The sequence below is a fragment of the Trachinotus anak genome, unplaced genomic scaffold (genome assembly GCF_046630095.1).
Source record: "Trachinotus anak isolate AG129_WGS33_773 ecotype Australia unplaced genomic scaffold, CSIRO_AGI_Tana_v1 ptg000021l, whole genome shotgun sequence".
NCBI classification, from domain to species: domain Eukaryota; kingdom Metazoa; phylum Chordata; class Actinopteri; order Carangiformes; family Carangidae; genus Trachinotus; species Trachinotus anak.
The window spans coordinates 17,444,379-17,465,094 of NW_027273872.1; the positions used below are offsets into that span (position 1 = coordinate 17,444,379).

Below are 20,716 nucleotides of genomic sequence, written 5' to 3' on the forward strand. Positions count from 1 at the left end.
GAGTGGATGCCGATTGTTTCCTTTTCCATTGCCAACAAAGTCAACAACAAGTCAATATACAAAATAAATTGTCATCAGTGTGCGACATCCATCTGCACCACTACAGTGGTAAACAATGGAGCTTGCTATGGCGGTATTTATGTGTATGGAAAAAATCCAAAGAAGAAGAGGAGGAGGAGGAGAACATGGGCCTGGTTGTGGCAAGGGAAAAGAGGCCAACTTGGGATGCCAATTTTTAGAAGAGAACTTGAGATAAGTATTTTCCAGCATACATGAACGTCCATCCGTCCATTATCTATACTGTATATCGGTACGGGGCTGGAGCCAATCCCAGCTGACACTGGGCGAGGGCGGGGTACACCCTGGACAGGACACCTGTCCAGCACAGGGCTGGCATGTGGAGACAAACATCCATTCACGCTCACATTCACACCTTCGGTCGATTTAGAGTCTCCAGTTAACCTTGCGTGCATGAGTTTGGACTGTGGGAGGAAGCCAGAGTACCTGGATGGAACTCACTCAGACACAGGGAGAACATGCAAACTCCACACAAAGGCACCAGAACCTTCTTGCTGTGCCATGCCACCCATACATGGACGTACATGTTATTTAGGTCAATAATTAAATAAGCCATTACATTCTACCTTGGTGAAGTGTTTTGTCATATTTTGCCAGTTTTCAATGTCTATCTTTTTTATTGTCCATTATCTCCACATGTGCTTCAGAGATATGAGGTCTTCAGAGGGTGGTTACTTAATTACAGGAGGAATTTTATAGTTGGTTATAGTTACTTGAACAGTCTTTCTGTGTTTTTGTTTGCCCAGCTGATGATGTTCGTGCAGAAGCTGATCACCAACAGGAAGGTGCAGGAGCAGCAGCAGCAGCTCGTCATGGCTAACCAGGCCAACTACCTGAATCAGCTGGCACTGCAGAACGGCATGATGGGAGGCGGCGGGCTCAGCCAGATGGACCTACTGGGGCTTTACCAACAGCTCCATGGCCTGGGCTCCCATCAAGGCATGGGCAAGAATCCTGGGCCCTCCAAGGGCCTGTAAGTCAGAGGGACTCTTCCTCTGCCCCCATTCCCCCACCCCCTTCCCACTCAGCTAGCCGGCTCCCAGTGGCCCAGTCCAAGAGTGGCCCTGTAACAACACACTGTGATACCGCTGAGAGCTCAAAGCAAACCGGTGCACCAAGCAGAGGGTGGAGTAGTTTTGAGACTAGGCTGCTGTCCACTGGGGCCTCAAGTGGGATAGACTCTCAGTTCTTTATTCTGTAGTTCACTGAGAGAAGGTGAAATATAATGTATAAATGACTGTATGAAAGAAAAATCTGTTTCAACAGGAAAAAAAATGTATATACCGCCTTAATGTTATTCAAGTTCTGTATCTTCATTTTTCATGTATTTAAAGACAAACAAGTTTTACCCCCAATGCTTTTTAGCATTGTATTGTTTTCCCCATGAGAGGGTTTCCTTATAATTTAAACTCAGTTTTTTATACTGTTTTAAAATGCCTAACTAAACCTGAGTGGGACCAGTGTTGTTGGTGACAGGACTCTATGATGTAAAGCTCTACAAGATTATTAGCACCAGTAGATTCCTCCACCAATATCACCAACAGCTGTTTATTCTGCAAAGTCCTGCTCTTTTTGGGAGATAGAAGAAACTGATAAGTCAAAAAAAAAGAAAAAAACATTAAAAAAAAATAATGGCCTTATATTTGTTTCCTAAAAAGCTCTGTAAAGTTCTGAGATTTGAGATTTGTTGAGAACTTTTTCTATTATGCTTTTAAGTGTTTACATTAGTTGTCACTGAACATGGTATTGGAATGCTTGTGTTGTTCAAAACTGCCTGCCCGTTCCTATGACCTTTTTGTAACATCATTGTCATCGTCATGTGTTGTCTAGCATAGCACTGTGCGTCCTGTTCATTGTTTATGTTCCACTTGTGTTGATCCCAAGCTTGGGTGATTGACTGGGTCTCACAAAACACAACCACTTCAGCCATGTATCACAGGGCCCAAAACATTTCCCTTTACTTGTCTGTCACCGTTTGAGACGTGTGTTTCAGGTTGGACTTGGTCAGAGGAAGTAAAGGAAATCTTATTATATCTGGCTGATTTGTGTCCTCTGCTTTGTGAGAAACCGCCCTCCTGGACACTGTAGTCTCACCAGGCAGGCACCCAGACTACGTGTATTCGACTTTGGCACATTTCTTGCTTCTAAATGCTTAAACTGGTGTAGCTGTTAAACATGAGGAATATGTACATTTCTCACGAAGAGACACCTGTTGTCTCTAGTTGGCTCATGTGTTTGCACAAGGTGTATTTCATAAGTGTAGAGAACTTTTTTGCCCTCCTCTAAGAATGTTCTTATGTTAGCAAATACACCAACCTGATTTGCCATGAATTTGATCCGCTATTATCTTGATAAGTATTTAATATAACATTTAATAAAGTGACCAAAAGGATGAGCAACTCCTGTGTTTGAGTTATTTGTTTTTAATAAGTCTGCATTCCTTCGCACTGACTGAATTTATAGTGGGGAATGTTAGTAGGAGATTATTATTTACTATTGTAGGTCTTCACAAACTTTTTATTACACACCTGCATGATGATGTATCTGAAGCTTGACTAATGGTGAATGGTTAAGGTTTATCCCGACATCAGATTTTTAAGACTTTTATATCATCATGTATCATTAACAAAATATTGGCCAGTATTTCTTTGGAGCATTTTAATTAGACAGTTGACAGAAGTAAATGACTGGAGGCGGAGGGGGAATGACAAAGCTTCCCAGCCAGCTTTGAACAAGGGATGTATGCACTATTATTGATACACTGTACCAGCCAATATACATGATGTGTTTCACTTTAAACATGCAGTCAATAAACAGGAAACTGCAGGTTTATGTAAAATTTAAAGAATATTTTGACATTTGTTAAAAATATGCTTGTTTGCTTTCTTGCCAATAATTACATAAAAAGATTTATGGCACTCTCATGTCTGTATGACGAATGTGAAGCTACAGCCAGCAGCTGGTTAGCCTAGCTTCGCAAAAGGACTAGAATCAGGGGGAAACAGTTAGCCTGGCTCTATCCAAAGGTAACAAAATCTTCCCGGTTTGCCAGACAACCAGCAAAGACTTCACAGAGCCACTGAGCCTGACCAAGAACTACATAACCCCTGTGAAAGCACAACTTAATGTTTTTACACTTGGGTTTACGTACAAGGTTACGTGTTAACTAGTGAGTTTTTTTAGATGTGAGTGGCTATGCTTATGTTACCTTTGATCAGAGCCAGACTAGCCTTTTCTCCCTGCTTTCAGTTTTTATGCTAAGCTAACTGTCTCATATTTACCATACCTTCTCATGTCGTCAAGAACTACCCCTGGGGTTGGGAAGCAGCTAGTTGATACCTCCTGATGCACTGTCCCTGTATTTCACACCCACAGCACTAAGTGCCTTTTGTCCCACTCTCTTCTCCCTTCAATCTTTCATCTATTTTTCCCTCTCCCGGTATTGTTTTCATTTCTCAGTCTGCCAGGGTTTTCCCCTGCATGTCTTTGGCTTTTCCATTCCCTCCCCCCCAGGGGAGCTTGCTCTCACAGCTTACAGTTATCTGCCAGTGGAGAAACATTACAACTATTGCAGATGTTGAAATGTTGATCCCATCCCCTCTTAGCCCCAGATTACCACCACTCCAGGTTTGCAGCACAGCCCTGCTGGTTCTCTGCAGCAGGCAGCTGTTTCTGTCCATTGAAAAGGCCCACTGCAGACTACACTATAGTGGAGTTTGTGAGGCCCCTGCACTGAACAACCAATCACTGCCCTTAATCCATGCTGATGTGTAAAGCCAATTAGGAGTCAGGATCCAGTTGCATAAGGAATCTGATTTTGTACGGTGGATGTAGCCTGACTAAGACCTTATGGAGACAGAGAAGGACTGTGGTAAAGGGTTTATGAGGGCAAATTGGCATGGGATCTCCTTTGTGAAAAAAAAAATCTACTGTATCTTTTTACCCACTTTTCTCTCAGTCTTTTGGATAGCAGGACAAAATGCCGAAAGGTCACTGCTTTTCAAGACATTACATTTGATATGATGTATTTTAATAACAAAGAGCTGGCTGCATAATAACGGTCATTCAGTAGTGTTAACTTACTTCAGCAAAGTCTAAATATTTTTTGTTCAGGCTGAAGAAAGCTGCTTTTTAATAGAGGTCTATTTATTCTCAGGTGAAAAACAAAGACATCAACATCATGGTGGCGCTGTAGGAAAGGTCAGGGGATCACCGATGTCAGCAGGATCCATCCTCTGGGGACCTAGAATGTCTGTACAACATTTTCAAGCAATCAAACCAACAGTTGTGGATTTATTTCAATCTGGATCAAAGTGGTGGGCCGACCCACAGACAGACTGATATTATCAGTCATAGAAACCAAAGGGAAAAAAAAAGCAACATTCACATAGATATGTATATCCGGTTTTAATTGGTACATCAGATTTTAATCCAAGCAAAAATAGTCTGTCACAATGAGTTCTCGATAGCAGGACAATTTTATTGTCATGTTCATTGCAGTTCTTCATTTTTTTGGTTTGTTTTTTGGTGTAATTTCAGTAGAATCTACAGTCCAGATAACTTCAAGTTCATTACAAAATAAAGTCTTTGCAATAAATAAATATATAGATTTATATTTATACTTTATATGTAGAAAATAAATATATTGTACATCTCATAAATAGGATCACCCATATGTACACCTCAGCTGCTTGCATTTTTAATAATGTTCCTGACACTCTGAACATTACAAGTCACCGTCCTTTTTTTAAAAAAAAAAACCCATTTCTTACTCTTTACAACCACAGTCAGAGAAGTGCTTTTGTCCCCAGCTTAATCACTTACTTTGCATACAACTCCTACAGGATGCTGCTTGATATTTGATTTGAATGTGATCCTTAGACTGGTGATTATATGGGAGACCAAGTGAGCCTGCAGCTGGGGCTGGGGATGTGCAGTAAGTGCTCTTTCATCTATCCCACATTCATCATAGAGATTTTATATCCTTTCACTTTCACTTTCATCTTTGATTTTGAAGACAACTCAATAAAACTCCAGTTTCCCCATGTAATAGTTTGGTCTCTGCCCCACAGACATTCTTCTTGCAGACTCTTTAGTACCTGACTATCCAAACCTGCCACTTAACCTGCATGCAGCACACAGTTAGTGTGTTTCTGAGCCTTACCTTCTATCTATCTCTCTGTGTGTATGTGGATTTTGCCCTCTTTCACATTTAACATTACCATGACTGTGTATAGTGCGCGACAAATGCAGTGCTTTCTGTTTCCTTTTGGAGCTTCTGAAAGTCTCTTCTCTGTGTTGTTATAGTCAACCAATATTTTTTTTTCTCCCCACCAGCTTAGTGCTGCTCAAAACTGCCAGGAGCCACAACTCCATTTGTCGTTGCATGTCGCTTCAGCATCTACGCATTTACCTCTAAAAAGTGGTTATTGAGAAAACATGGCACCTGATGTGATTGTCTCGATCGCCCCACAGCTGGGAGGTCATGTGGGCTTCCTTCGTCCATGTCCATAGTGGTTTTACAAGACAACTTTCCCTCCTCTCCGAGGTCACGAGTCCACCACAGAAGCGAAGAAGCAACATCCAGGAACATGCACAATGTTTATGTCAGTGCCGTATGTGCTTGGTAGTGGGGCTGAGGCGCAAACACAGTGACCTCAGGGGGAGTTGAGGGTAAACAGTTCTGTACCGGGTCCAAAATATCCACAATAACCCCTCTCTCCTCTTCTTTTATTTCTGTTCCTCCCAATGTAACCAGCTCTCCCGGTGTAAGCGCTGGTCACCTGTACTGGAATAAGTCCCTGTATGCTTGAGGGATCTTTTCAATCTCCACCGGCCTCGGTAAGAAGTGGGTGAGTTTCTGGTGTTTTTTAGTCCTGCCGCCCTCCCTGGGCGAGCCGTCCTTGTTTAAGGCCACATAGTAGAAGCGTCCCGTGTCTGTGTGCTTGTACAGAGTTGAAGCATAGGTGTTGTACCAGTTCTCCTCAAACTGCTCTCTGAACACACATTCTGCTGTCAGCTTCTTCTGCAGGAGAGAAAACAACCTGTTAGTCACGTGCCGAAGTCCTGCTTCACGGCACTGGGTGCGAAGAGAAAAAAAAAAAAATGAAGAAAATTTGCAACAACAGGAAGATTAAAGAGACATTAAAATGCAGATGAGAGTGAGATGAATGATGCTGCTTTGCACTGTTACTGATGTAGTTGTTTTTGTTTGTCGTTAACTCTTTTGCACTGCACTTGAAGGCTGAAATGAACCAGTGGAAGCTCATCTAGGCGCGTGCTCATGATGACCAAAGAGGGGAAATCATTACAAGCTTTTCAGTTTAGGCCCCACACTCACTCCTCAGACCCGGTAACCTCTCATTGTGCATGGAGAATTATTTCCCTCTCTGTGATGCAACAGCGAGCAGCAGTAGTCTTCCCTCACGCACACAGACACACTAAAAGCCTCGGCCTCCACTGACGGCGCAGCATGAGTGATGGCTGCAGGTTCAGCAGGTGAGAGTGTGCTGGCTGAGTGAGTGTGTGGGAACAATACAGGGTTTGAGCTGCTTTCCTGCCAAGACCAGTCAGTCTCTGCTGCTCTGTAAGAGGGCCGGACCTCAGGAGAGTCGAGGGTATCACTGAGGACCGAGAGCCAAATATGAACCACTCTAGGGGGCGTCCCAAACAGTTTGCTATCTCGCACTCTCCCTCCTGCTGTCCCTCCTGGGCACCCGAACTTTTTTTGGCTGAGAAAAAGATAAATGTTCAGGATCAGTCAAACGCTGCCTTTAGCACACTTTGTAGTTCTTGCAAGTGTTTGTGCAAGAGTCTGTTTTTTTTTTTATTCCAGAAGCAATTTTGTTGATTGGCTGTCAGGCTCTGCTTGGCTGCGGCTGTGTGGTGAAGCTGTTGTCTGTAAACACAGCCCTGAGGGCACATGACTGGGCTAGCTTCATCCTGACACACACACACACACACACACACACACACACACACACACACACAAGAACCGTATCGGATCAAAAGCTTGTCAAGGTCTGGTGGTTGTGGGACGGAAGCACCCTTCTACCTGTTACCCCCCCCCCACCCCCTCCCATCCCCTGGCCTCTCAGATTCAGACAGACATGTCTACATCGCTCCCTCTGTCAGTCAGGTGACTCAGTCAGGTGTGCAATTACCCCCCACCCTGCTAAATCACTGTGTCCCACCATCACCCGCCCCTCCCCCCACGGTCAAAGCTCCAGGATGCCAGACTCTGATAGCACGCAGTAACAATATCTGCACTTTTCAACATAATGGCCGTGCTTAAAGGTGGCCTCTGTTCGAAATGCTCCGAGTTCTGCGCCCTGAGAGGCCCTCAGGTAATGCCCTGGGACACTTGATACAGGTAACCCACACATACTTCCCCTCCATTGTCTTTATCTCTTCCATTTCCCCTCTCTCTGTCTCCAGATACCAACCACATGTGAGAGAAAGTCAGCCAAAATGGACCCCCCCCCCTCCAAAAAACAGATGTTCTCTAGAAACTGAATTTGCTATAGAAAAACAGAAGATAATTCTTCTATATTTAACACTGCAGTCCAAACTCTGGCCCAGCTGCGCATGGATACGTAATCTCCACCGAGCTCATCCTCTGCACACATCCGAAGTGACTCCAAGCGTTCCCGTCTCCACTTTGGGAAAATATGTAAATATTTCTGCATATCTCAAAACTAAATGAAGAGGACAGTTTGCTCTCAAAAGCTGCTTTCCTTGAATCCTTTCCTATTTAAAAAAAAAAAAAAAAAAAGAGTAAAGATCTGTTTTCTTTTCTTTGACACTGCTGCTGTTTTTGGTCTAAAAGTCAATCTACTGTCTTTATTAATTTCTCTGCTCACCATCCTGGAGGGAAGCAGCAGGAGAGGGAGGTATGAGACACAGAGTGTGAGAGAAACAAAGACAGCTTGTTTTGTCTCTCTGTGGTTTTCTCATCTGCCCCTTATGGGAACCTTGATAACAACCGGACCCTCAGACTCCTTCTGAAAACTTCTTTTCGATAGCTCAGTACTGACGTATATTCCCATTTCACTGAGAATGGCTTGAAAATAATATATCCTGGGAATCAAGTCGTGTGTATTAAGCACCGGACTTGTTTTGAATGAGACCCTGGGCTGCATGGCGAGGGCGGGGGTTGTGAATGAAAGGAGGGGTTTTTGACTCACCGACCCATAGAGCTCTCCTTTCTCATTCATGCCGAGGTAGAGTCCAGCGTCCACCCCTCTGATGCTGACTAGACCCACAGCCAGGCTGATGAACTCCAGGATACCTGAGGTCAAACACGGCACACATACACACACACAACGCAAACCAGTCAGTGAAGCCCACGAAAACACTGTTTTTGAAACAGGCAGGATCACTACGGCAACAAGTGGCCTTCTCTCCTGTGACAGCAGACCGGGCAGACTATGTCTCAGTTATTTTCACTTGTACTGCGGATGTGTGTTCACTGTCCTCTCATGCTTTCTTGTATTATTTCTAATATGCATAAAGAAGACCCAGCGTCTTCTTGCCACTCCATGCTTTAGTTGGAAAATAGCACATTTAAGGCCACTGAATGACTTATTTTATCACTGCTTACAGCATGAAAGACTGGATTACAACAGCGCTAATGGAAGATTCCTTTGGTTTCTAGCTTTCTTTTTTAGTCTTGCTAAAGCAACACATATCACTCCGCTGTATCATAATGTGTTGTGGTCTCCATAAATGTGTTCATCCTGTCTTTGGGATTTCCCAGCTGGCAACCAATACACTAAGAAGTCCCTTTTATGAAGCTGAGATGTGGGTAAAGTTGTTTAGTGAACTGCTGACTCACAGGAAGTTACTGTAAAGTGAACATCTACTTCAAAGGCAGGGAAACAACCGGTAAAATTAAAAGCCATTTGGCTGTTGTGATGCAGAGGTTAGTCAGAGAGGATCCAGCTGGCTGCGCTGACTGGCAGGGGCCGGCTTACAGCCACCTGGTCCCCATCTCCTCGACCTCATCCGATGCCAGAGGATGACAGAGAAGATCCCTCTAATTTTTTGCGGGGTGAAGAGTGTGTTTCATATCCCTCTAATCAAAGCCATGTCCTTCTTGCAGCTCTGACAAAGACCTCGCATTTTAAAGCTAAGTGAAGCCAGAAACAAACACACGGACCACCCATCCCCTGTAAACCGGCCTGTCTTGGGCTGAAGTCTGAACATTAAACCTCCCCTGAATTCCGCGGTGGTCGCACCTGTGAGATGACCTCTGACCTCATCTGTTTATCGCTTAAAAAAAAAAAATTAAAAAAAAAAAAAGCCCCTCAGAGACTGAGGAGAGACACCTGCGCCCCACGTTGCCAGAGGGACGCGTGTGGCTCCGCTTCCCCTGCGCGCCAGGTGACAGTGACGCACGAATGGGTTTTCACTGGGGATGTGTGCAGGGAGAAAATAAAAAGGCGTCTTAATTAAACCCGCTTCGCCCAGAGTTACAGCAGCGAAAATGATCCAAATTGTTAGTGGCTGCAGAATACATATTGCATAACAGTGACCTCGTAAATCAGCAAAAACTGCAATAAAATGTGCTATATTGATGGTTGCTTTCCTCGGGGTTGCCAGACGGGCCATGGTTCACCCCTTTCCTTTAGACCCAGGCCTGTGATAAGTCGTTGGTGGTAAAGCAAACTAAAGGCAAATTACTGTGAACTGAGAAACAGATTATATAACAAAATCTACAATATTTGGACATTTTCAAAGCAAAAAAACAAAAACAAAAAAAGGTCCAGTGCTAAAGAAGTACCCTCACCAAATCTGCTGTGGTCCTGTCTTGTCCCATGCACAGTCCCGTTGGGGAATATCTCCAGCTGAAAGCCGGTCCTGCAGTAGAGCTGCCGCCGCCTCAGGATCCCTTTGAGGTGCCCGAAATCGGTCGGTGACCCCCGCTGCAGCCTCCCTTCAATCTGCCCCAGCCGCTCATTCAAGCCCACTGGAGACTCCGGTATGGGCATATTCCCCAGTGCAGGAAAACTTTGTAAATCCAGGTCGATTGTCCCCAGGAAACTCCCGACCTCTGCCATTGTGTGCACAGCTGTCACATTAAGCGTAGGCATTTTAAAACGTTGCGGTGACTCAAAGAGGGAGAAAAGTTTATACGAGTCCGGTCCATGCACGCACAAAGCGGAGCTACCCAGCGCGCCGTGCTCCTCCAAATCAGCGGAGTCCTATGAGTTTATTGACCGTCCTTAGCTTTAATCATCAGTTTGATATCTCTGTTTATCAGATGGAGAGAGTCTATTATATACATACTCCCCACGCATTCCCACATTGGATATTCAAACACAAGCCACGCCTGGCTGGCATCCCTTCTTACGCGCATCAGTTTCCTTCACTGAACGTGTAGACTAGTTTCAGTCCAACTTTCAGTACTGATGATGCCGCTGTCTATCAGCTACGTCTCTGTCACTGCTCTCTTAGAAAGCTGTATCTATCTTCCGAGAAAAAAAAAAAAAAATCCAAGTCCAGAAGTTTCTTCTCATAGATCCTGCGCTCCCGAGCGCGGTCCGAGGCTCTCTGATAAAAGCACATCGCCTGCCCAGGGGCAGGAAACTCTGGCAACAGTTTGTGGTGCATTAAAATGCGACGCAGATGCAGAAGCAAAGACCGTCATTGTTAAAACGCAAATGGCAGCTGACACAAAGCAGAAAAGCTACATTTATCAGAAACTGTAACAACCACTTCACCACAAAGGCAAATCCATAATTTACACTGACTGGTTTATGGTCACACCATAGCCTCTCCTCCTGGGAAAGAAAAGGAAAACCGCAAAGTATCAGGCGAATGTCTCCCCCCCCCACCCACCCCCCAGCACCATCACAGGATTATCAAAATAACCTGTGCATAATCTCAGAGCAAACCAACCTCCTGCACAAATGTCAGTGCCAACCACTGCAGTTGGACGTTTTCATGAGAGCATTTTCTCCACCTCCTTGTTGGAAGCAGGTGCTTCCTCGCCCCTCTGCACAACGTTTGCAATGTGCTCCAGCAAACCAGCAGCTTCACCACTTGTACTACTGGCAAGGAAGAGGAGAGAAAAAAAAGGAAAATCCAAATGCTGATGACGTGTAGTATCAAATCTGACTGGTGCAGAGGCGTATGGACTTTTGGAGACTTCAGAAGAGCTTTGATCAAAATGTTTTTTAACCTCTCCAATATTAATCTTACAAACTGTTCATGTTCCCATCTTCTGTGCAAAGTTTCAAACAAGCTGCTGCTTCCCCACTATGTTCTGCTGCCTAGTAATTATGTAACTACATAAAACATGAGTAAGCACCACACATTCATAAAAAAAAATTCCTCTCTGAATTAGCACCAGTGTTAGAAGTACCCAGATCCCTTAAGTAAAAGTCCAGCATTAAAAAAAACAAAAAAAAACAAATTATAAAAAAAAGAAAAAGCTCCATGTGAGCATTATATTTTTATATTTCTATATTTTTATTAATTATACATTAATGTGAATGTAAGATGATCACATGTTTTGTTCTTAGAATCATAATTTGAAAGTAAATGAGTAACTATAGCTGTCAAATAAGTAAAAAAAAAAAAAAAAAAAAGGCACAGTATTTTCCTCTGAGATGCAGTGAAATAAAAGCATAAAGTACAAACACTTCAAAACTATATGTGAGTAAATGTTCTCAGTCACCTTCCACCACAGATTGTTACCACCACTGATGTCAAACATTTTTCATATTTCAAATGCAGCATGAGCTGTGCCATCATGCACATGAAAGAGAACACAGAGAAAGCCACAACAGGCACAATGTGTAATTTATGATTGAATGGGGATTTTGCATCTCCTCTGTGCACAATTGGACAACAGGTCCCAACTTGTGGCTTCGCGAGAAGAAAAAAAAGCTAAATGCAGCTGTTTAGCGAAGACTTTATTTCTGTGTGAGGATCGAAATGAAAACAAACTCCAGGAGTGTTTTAATTAGTTCACTGTTCTTGAGATATCAGTGACAGCGGGGCGAGGTGGGAGGGGAGGGCACGATTACATCAATAACACACTTTAACTATTAGGCATGTTATTTTAGACCTCCCTCAAGCTGTTTTTGGAAACCCCTGTCTTGAGGGGGAGTTCTCACCTCAGAGCTGCTCATCACAGGCAGAAGCAGCTTCCCTGTGACAGAAATGGGATTTATGACGGTGTCTTGCTTCCAATGAATGGTGACAAACTGCGTTAAAATTACCCAAAGTGTGTATGAATGTCTTGATGTCACTGTCAGGCTCTGATGAATTTCTTGGCTTCTTGTTTTTTTTGGCTAATTTATCAACTTTTTGGGGTGGCAATGCAATCCGTTTGGAAGCAGATGTGAGTGGCTTTGAGTGGGATACAGTATGACTGACCCTCCAAAGCACCGAGCCTTTTTCACTGCTACTAATTATGCCACTATAAATCTTATGGGTGTGTCATGGCGGCATTGAAGTCAGAGGAGGGACAGTGGCTTTCAGCTGGTGCGGGATATGAAAGGTGGTGGGGGTGATGAATGCCCATGGGCCTCTGCTTGATGAATTGGGCAAGGGGTTGACGAGGAGTCAGGGATGGTCAGGCTTTGTGCGAACAGACACCAGGGCCCTCACTGCAAAAGAGGATGAAAGGAGGATTTGTCTCAGCTAAAGGGTGGAAGGAGAGGGATTAAAGAAATGAGAGAAGAGGAGAAAGAAAGAGATTGAGCAAGCGAAACAGAGTAATAGAAAATTAAAAGGAAACAGCCACCCCCCCTTTTTCGTCCCTCATGTTCTGACTTTCGGTCACTGTTCATCTCCTCTCAAAACTCAAATCAATCTAAACGGCTATTCAGCGTTAGAATAAAAACCTAGAGGTGCTAAATTTTTATTTCATTTTTTTTGGTAGCTATTACAGCTACATCTGTTGCTGGTCAGCCATATTTTATAGTTGACATGGCAGATTTATGGCTGCAGACACACACACACACACACACACAAAAAAAAATCCAGAGTTAAAATGTTCCCATATGCTGAGAACCTGCAGAGGATATAGAAATGAAGATAATGACCTCAAGTGCATGGCTGCAGCTTTGAAGTCGCTCTCCCATGAGTCACGAGCGAGAGAGTCGGAATTGAAAATGAAGTTACACTTGCAGCGGGAATTGGGGGCTAATAAGTGCCTCACCTGTTTATTTGGATTAGACAAACTTCATATGTGTCCTCTTCAGTGGGTTGTGCAAAGGTCCGCTTGGACAAATTAAAGCGGTATGTTGTTGCAGACTGAGACAGGATGAGACTGGATGACATGTGTTCAGTTCGGTTATACAGCCTGCTGGAGGGTCCTGTCTGTGTTCTGCACAGTCATCGCTGATGTTAAAGTTCAACAGTTGGGAGACTTACGCTTTCTGTCTGAGGTAGATGAGAAGATAAGATTCCCCTCTCTCATGTCTGTAAGGTACATATGAAGCTAGAGCCAGCAGCTGGTTAGCTTAGCTTAGCATAAAGGCTGGAAACAGGAGTTGGGGGGGTGGCCTGGCTCTGTCCAGTGGTAAAGAAAGCCACCTACCAGCATCTCACTGTGGTTTTTATAGCTTCACGTTTGACACACAGTCACAAGAGTAGGGTTCGGATCGAACTCTTGTCAAACATTTCCTGAAAACACTGTGATGTTGTTGCATATGTAGTTTGTGTGTAAATTCCCCAACATGATGCTCAAAAAACGGTATCGTCTGCATATCATATACAATAGACTGGTTATAGTGCAGCCAGTTGCCGCCTTCCTCTCCTGTGATGGATGCCCAGTTTAGAAGGAGGCCTCCTGCTGCTCCTGATGGCTCACACGTCATCATCAGATCTGGGATCAGGTTCCGCAAAAACCCCTCTTAACCTCAGCCGAGGGAGGGCATGAAAAAAATGCCTGACTCAATATCAGTGGCTATTACCAATAAGGGCTTGTATCTTATACCACCTGGTTAACAAGGCCACTAAAGGGGTCAAACCCCTGCGTCTGCCTGCTAGCAAAGCAGCACAACAGGGTCTAAGGACTGCTAAGTGTAGCTACAGAGCGGAGCTTCAAATTCCCAGCGAGAGAGGAGAGAAAGGATATCATCTGTTCTTATTTTACCTTTTGTCAAGCAGCATGTGGAAAATGATCTTCACTGTGAGTTATTTGCAGAGCTGGATTCCGTGTTATTTCATTCCCTAGCAGAGACATAACAGAGAGGGTCTCCTCTTTCACGCAGGTGGTCCTTCGGTCTTGTTCAAGGGCGCTGTGTGCGCTGGGGAGGGGTTGGAGGGTACACAGAGGGGGGGTGAGGGGGACGACACAGACAGATGCATGCGAATTTAGGTAATGGTGTAACATTTCAGCGCCTGTTTTCCTTGGCCATCCCATGTAAAGATAGTGTTAATTAATTTGTTTGCTTTGCTTTTAAGCACTAACAAATGGAGCCCTCCAGGTTTTGAGAAGCCACTAGTATGCAAGGAACACAGTCTAAAACCAACATTTGTTGTACAAATTGCTTGCATATGTTCTTGGGAGAGGAAAAAAGATCCCTGTCATGACAGACCAACAGAGATGTCCCACTATTTTTTTACTCGATGGGAAAACCTTGGTAGGAATATTTTAACTTTGTCTCCAACATTTTGGTTTAGCAGTTAATTATCCGTACTCCAAACTTGCGGTTTTGCTGTTTTCATCAGACAGCTGACTTAAATATAAACTGGAACACTAAACATTGTATTTCATGGTGTAAACTTCCTACTTATCCATGATATAAGTAGGGTTTTCAAACTTTTTTGAATCTTTCCTGATTCTTCTGGTCACTGACAGCCACTGATTCATCAGTGAATGGATGTTTTCAGGGTAATAAGTCTAATTAATTGCAGTCTCACATTAGTCTGCTCCTGCTTCATGAATGAGCCCTCAATATCTGAGCAATGTTCCACCTGTCCATCCATGCTGATGACTGAGGTGCAGTGTAATAACAGCTCGACTTGCTGTGCAGGGCTGCGGTCTGTCGTTAGAGAGTGTATATGCGTGATCATGATCCCGTCTGATGAGGGAACAGGCCCTCAGAGCGAGACTATTATTCTTACTACAACACAGAGCAGGAATCTACCCTCAAACAGATGTTAGGAGCCCTTTGTAGAGCCTTTGGCATCGAGCCCAACCCTACCTATCTGCACAGCTATTTACATGGCAATCCAGCTGCTCAGTCTCTCTCTTTTTCTTCCTCTCCTTCCTTCTTTCAGCACTCCCTTGCTTTGCCTTTCACTCTGCCTGTATCTATACATTTACATCCCCCCCCCCCCCCCCCCCCCCCCCTTCTCTCCTCTCACTGTTTGAAATCAAATACATGCTCTCATATAAACTTTGATCAATCAAACATACTAATTTGTTTAGCTGAGGAGACAGTGACATACTGATGCAGGTTCAGTTACACTGACATGAAAAAGGCCAGGCATCCCGTTACTGAGAATATCTCTGTGCTGACGCAAACCTTTACCCCACACTTTATTTAGCCATTCCCTTTCACAGAAAAGCCAAATGTATCGGAAAAAGCTCTACCTGCTACTCTGACTTATTGTCCCCTCTCGTCCAGGCAGATGTGGGAGGGAAGGATTTATAATGATAACTGTTCCTGGAATCAGAGTTTATATTTGCTTTCTCACTAATCTTGTGAGGTGAAATAAAATTCTTTGCACTTCTATTTTAGCTCGTATGGCCTTTGATGGGTGCATAGCAAGAGTAAAGTCATTTGTAAACTGAATTATTTAAGTTTATGTTACTCATCCATCAAGTTCAGAATACTTAAGGGGCTGTACACAAATTATTGGAGAAGGGACTGAACCTTGTAGTTCTCTTAAAAGAGAAAGGCCCTCACCAGTGTTGAGTTTTTCTTTGGACCCTCCCTTTGAGTATGAGAAAAATTGCAACAAACCTGAAAAGCAAACAAGCAAAATATAGCAAACAAACAAATATAGCAGCACAAAAGTGGTACAGTTATTTCTCCTTTAAAGGTTTTGCAAGCAAGTTTTGGCTCCTGCTACAAAGCCAACATTAACAGTGGTTTACTTACCAGTCTAGAAGGAAGTTGCTAGTTCAGCATCAAACTTCATTCCTTTACTAACCTACTTACCTTACTTTACCAATCTTAACATTTTTTTGGCTCTATTTCTATCTCTTCTATTCTTCTAATTAAGGCCCGTTCTGTCTCGTCATACTACTTTGCAATAGTGAGTCACTGTAGCATTCATTCTGCCCTCAGTTCAACATCAGTAGTTAACGCAACAATGGCTGACACTCTTAGCAAACTGCCACTACCACCACCTGCTCCCAGCAAGAACCATGTTCTGTGGCAGAAAAAATGTACATACAGCATCTTTAATAACTGGTGCATCAGGAATTTAAGATGGTGTAACACAATTCAACCATAATATGTGAATGGAACAGCAATTTTCACATAACCACCAATTTCCAAAATTATGAAAGAAGCGTTCTCATATGGCCAAACATACAGTGGAGTCCAAAAGTCTTTTGGACTCCACTGTATATGGTGTGTAACAAGGGAAAAAAATAGAATAAAACATAAATCTGGGATAAAAAAAAAAATCAATGATTAGCTAATAAATTTCGTACAATCCCAAAAATCAGGAGCCAACTTGTTGCTGCTGGAAACAGTGAAAGTGTGGCCAGGCTTATTAAGTCTACGTATTTGGAAACAACTCTTTAGTGTGAAGCCCCTCTGTGGCTCTGACACTTAACTTTATTATTGTCATTGTCATAATCCTTCAAGTTTAATAGCAGTCACAATGAGTTAAACGATGCAAAGAAAGCAGATTTTTCTAGCTCAGAGGATGGATCTGGTCTTCATTAGCAAGCAGATCAGTGGCAGCATTATCATAAGATGATAATTAGACAAACAACCTTCATGTAAATGAAAGGAAATGAAATCAAAGTCCACTGGGGCCCTGAAGCTGGCCGGCTCGTCAGTAGAGGTGCTGATGTTTTCCCCTTTCAGAGCCCAGCCAACATCTCAGATTGCCTCAGAATCATGCAATGTCACGCCATGACAAATGGAGATACATTAGTTAATTAAAGTGAGGAGTTCAAAGCGGGGTGACGCAGGTTGTCCTTTTTTTGCTTTCATTCTTAAACATTCCACCGTGTCACGATGCAAAAGCAGAGCTGAGTCCAACTCGCTGACTCTCCTGGCGTGATTGGATGGGTTCTTTCTCAGTTTCTGCAATCAAGTCCGCTTCAGCTTCTGACGTCGTTCTGCTGTTATTCTCTCCTCTGTTGTTGACTTAAATGAACACTCGGATTTGGTATATTAGTGGAGGTAATTTACTGTCCAGAGTGATTTACAGTTTGGGGTGATTGTGTGGGCCTGTGCATGAGAATGCTTAAAGTTTGTTTACCAAATAGGATTAACAGAAGTCATGTCTTTCGTGTGCTCTCTGATGTTAAGCAGCTCCTCTACCAGAGACGTTTTAAATGACTTAAAGTGATTTTTGGCAAATGAGAAAATGCCAAACGAACTAATGGGGCCAAGGGGTTCATTGTTGATGACTTGTATTGGGAGGTTAAAATGGAAAAGAAAGCACAGAAACCCAATGTTTTCATCTGAGGTCTTCAACTTCTCCGTCTTTGATGTTATGGGGGTGAATAGTTGTTAGGTTGAGACTGTCTCTCGGCTGCCAGAAACAAGGCTGGAGGCTGAGACAGGTGCACTGCGTTCATCACATCCTGATGGAGGAGACTGAGGGCCAAAATGTTGTTCTCAACATATTGGAAGTGTTTGTTAACAGATGGAGACATGTGCTGGCAAACGTTACCTCACTTTGTCCAGAAAGAGGGGAGAGGAAAAAGGATGTGGGGGGGGAAGCAAAATTTAATTTCCAATGGCACGACAGACATTGAGATAGAAAGAAAGAGAATGATAACAGAGGAAGAAGAGTTATTAATTTCAATATTTGAATGTCCAAGCCTTGCAGTTGTTGATGACCCATAGTATCAAGAATAAGCAGTAAACCCCTTTATGTACTTTGTACTTTAACTGTCAATCTAGTCTGAGAAAAAATGGTCGAGACTTTGTTTATTCCCAGGTTTTGACTGTAATATCCAGCTGCAAATTGTGCAAAACCACAAGCAGGTTAAGGATTTTCCCTCAGGAAATCTTTTTTTATCCGTCTGTCATACTTTTCAAGCACGTCTTAGTCACATATGTTCTTCCCCAGTCCGCTCCTCTATCTGTGTTTGTATCGCAGCTTTATTTCTCTTGTAAGGTCATGCAGCTACAGCTGGCATTAATATGGCAGGGCTTTTTTTCTGTCTAGTCCAGCGCTGGAAAGTTATATTCATAGGGCTAATCAGTTTAAAAGATAATGAAAACAGAGATTGTTTACAGAGATTAGGCCTTTGGAAATGGAATAATCAGTGCTTTGAAAGGGCACTGACAGCGGTGGGCTGGATTACTGTCTGTAGAAACCGAGCAACGCCGCTCTAACTCTCCATCTCTAACAAGCTCTCAGAGCCCTGATGTCATCACAGATAGAAGATAGAGTACCTTATCCTCCACTCCTCTCCATTTGCTCCTCTTTGCTGGAATTAAATTACTCAACGTTTAACAGACGGGGCACCTGTCAGCCAGATGTGTTTGAGTAATGAACAAAGTGCAGGATGAAGTAAGCGTTTTGACAAAAATGTCCAGAGAAAAATTAATCATGGGCTTAATTTCTTCATAACCCCATTGTTTAATATGCTGTATGATTTATGTGGCAATGGATTGATTTATTTCAGGGCAGAGATGCTGGATTACTGTAGGAAGGTCACCAACACAAGCTCTGAAATATCTGAAGCATTTCACACTTACATAAGCATATGGATTATATACTTATTTTGACATAAACCACATTAATTAGAGACCAGCTATTGTTTTTTTTTTCCTCCTGAGGGTGGATTTTAATTTGTGTGGCTCACATAGTGTTGTTTGTTGGCTGAGCTATTCGATCCTGTTCCCATTTTATTGATTGGAGAGACACATGGGGCCCCAGTTTAATTGGGGAGGGGTTCCCTCGTAAGAGCTCTCCCCAGAAAAGCCATGAAAGTAATTATCAGTATCTCAGATCTCATCCAGAGAGGGGGGAACATATGTTTAGGATTTGGACTTACACATGGTTGCCCCCTTCACCAACCAAACACAACTTGGATCCTTGTGCTAACTGGGCGCGCAGTGCGAGTGCGTATGTAGCAACATGTCTTCTGAAAGAAAAAAGATCTGGGCAAAAGATAGATGGAGGGGTTGCTTCCAAATATGAGAAGATAGTGGGCCTGATGTGCCAAAACACGAGGTAGAGTTTTAGCACAAGACTTGGGTTGTTCTTGAGCTTTTCTGCTAGTTATTGAGTGTAAGAATAGGAGGACACCAGAGCTAATTTCCAACCTCTATCCTAATATTTCTTGCTCCAATCTGATTATTTTGTGTAAACATACAAATGTAAAAGATGATTCAGGAAGAAAGCATACTACAGACCGTGTACTTGGTGGCTTTGTTTGTCCTGTGACTGATGACTTTAGGGAAGGGATCCTTCTGGAGAGAAGAGGATGGGTGTGAATCTTTTGTCTCAGTCTGAGTCCAAGCTTGGCCACAACACACTGTCAGTTGAGCAGCCCAGCGAGGCTAACCCCCAGCCCTCTGCTCTGACCAATGGCTCTGGCATCCTCTGCTCTGGCAAAGTGAGATCCTGGGGGAATCTTTATTCTGATCAGAATACAGGGCAGAAACCTCCTATAAAGTCCCACAACACAATAAAGTTCAACAGAGACACCGTGAACTGCGCTGGAGAGGCGAAGGGGACAGATCACCATAAAAATGTCATTTATCTTTGGGGAGTCTACTTTTACTGATCACACTGTCCTATTATTTCCTGAAAGATACCTTTCTGTACTTCAACAAAGAGCAAGGATTTCACTTTTTTTCTGTCAGTGCTACTGCTGTCACATTTTCAACCATTTTGAGAGACTGATGTAAGGGTTTGTAAAGCACTGCATGTATTCCAGTGGTATCCATTAGTGTAATGCTGGCTGTTTGATTGTGAAGGAGACCCTGACAGTGTACTTGACAAACAGTCGGCAGATCCATTTCTTTCCCAAAGGAAAATGACAGGGGGCTGCCTTTGCAGCGAGCGGCCCCACTGTGCGCCCATAAGAGCTGAGAGTTGGGTGGTCTGTCCATCAACGACAGATTTGGGGTTAGGCCTGAGAAAAGCAGCTCACCCATATCAGTTTCAAAGAGTGAAACCCTAAGCGCTGGCCACTCTCTGCCTGCTGCAGCCTTACATGCACAAAGACACCTGTTGTTCAGCTCTCATACAAAGGTCTAATCAATCTAGGTGTTTGCAGCCAAACAAACATAAATGCCATCTTGTATTCAGTTTTGTTAAGTTTCATGTTAATTAAAATAACTGTACATGTTTGTGTTAAGCACTTGGCCAGTTGAAGCAACTTGATGCCAAAACACTGATTACACAAAATTTTTAAGATCAAGCCTCAGGCCTTGCAGTGTTGTGAAGCTATTTGAACCAGATATGATTTTCCATTTATTGTCAGTCTGCAACATGAATGAGACAGTAATGCAGTGCTAAG

General features: G+C 43.3%; 2 protein-coding genes across 3 annotated transcripts in view; one reads left to right on the forward strand and one right to left on the reverse strand.

The window, feature by feature from the left end:
* Positions 1–2,477, forward strand: part of atrx (ATRX chromatin remodeler) — a 31,602-nt gene extending 29,125 nt beyond the window's left edge. For both annotated transcript variants that reach the window (XM_071457142.1, XM_071457143.1), the window contains exon 34: positions 825–2,477. In XM_071457142.1, the coding sequence (XP_071313243.1) occupies positions 825–1,055 (231 nt within the window). In that variant the 3' untranslated portion in view covers positions 1,056–2,477. The remainder of the gene's footprint in view (positions 1–824) is intronic.
* Positions 2,478–4,470: 1,993 nt separating this feature from the next.
* fgf16 (fibroblast growth factor 16) lies at positions 4,471–10,889 on the reverse strand. The gene is made up of 3 exons (XM_071458276.1): positions 9,869–10,889; positions 8,265–8,368; positions 4,471–6,103 (listed from the first exon to the last, which is right to left on the reverse strand). Exons 1-3 carry the CDS (start codon positions 10,170–10,172, stop codon positions 5,858–5,860), a joined length of 654 nt encoding a protein of 217 aa, XP_071314377.1. The 5' UTR covers positions 10,173–10,889; the 3' UTR covers positions 4,471–5,857.
* Positions 10,890–20,716: the final 9,827 nt, after the last annotated feature.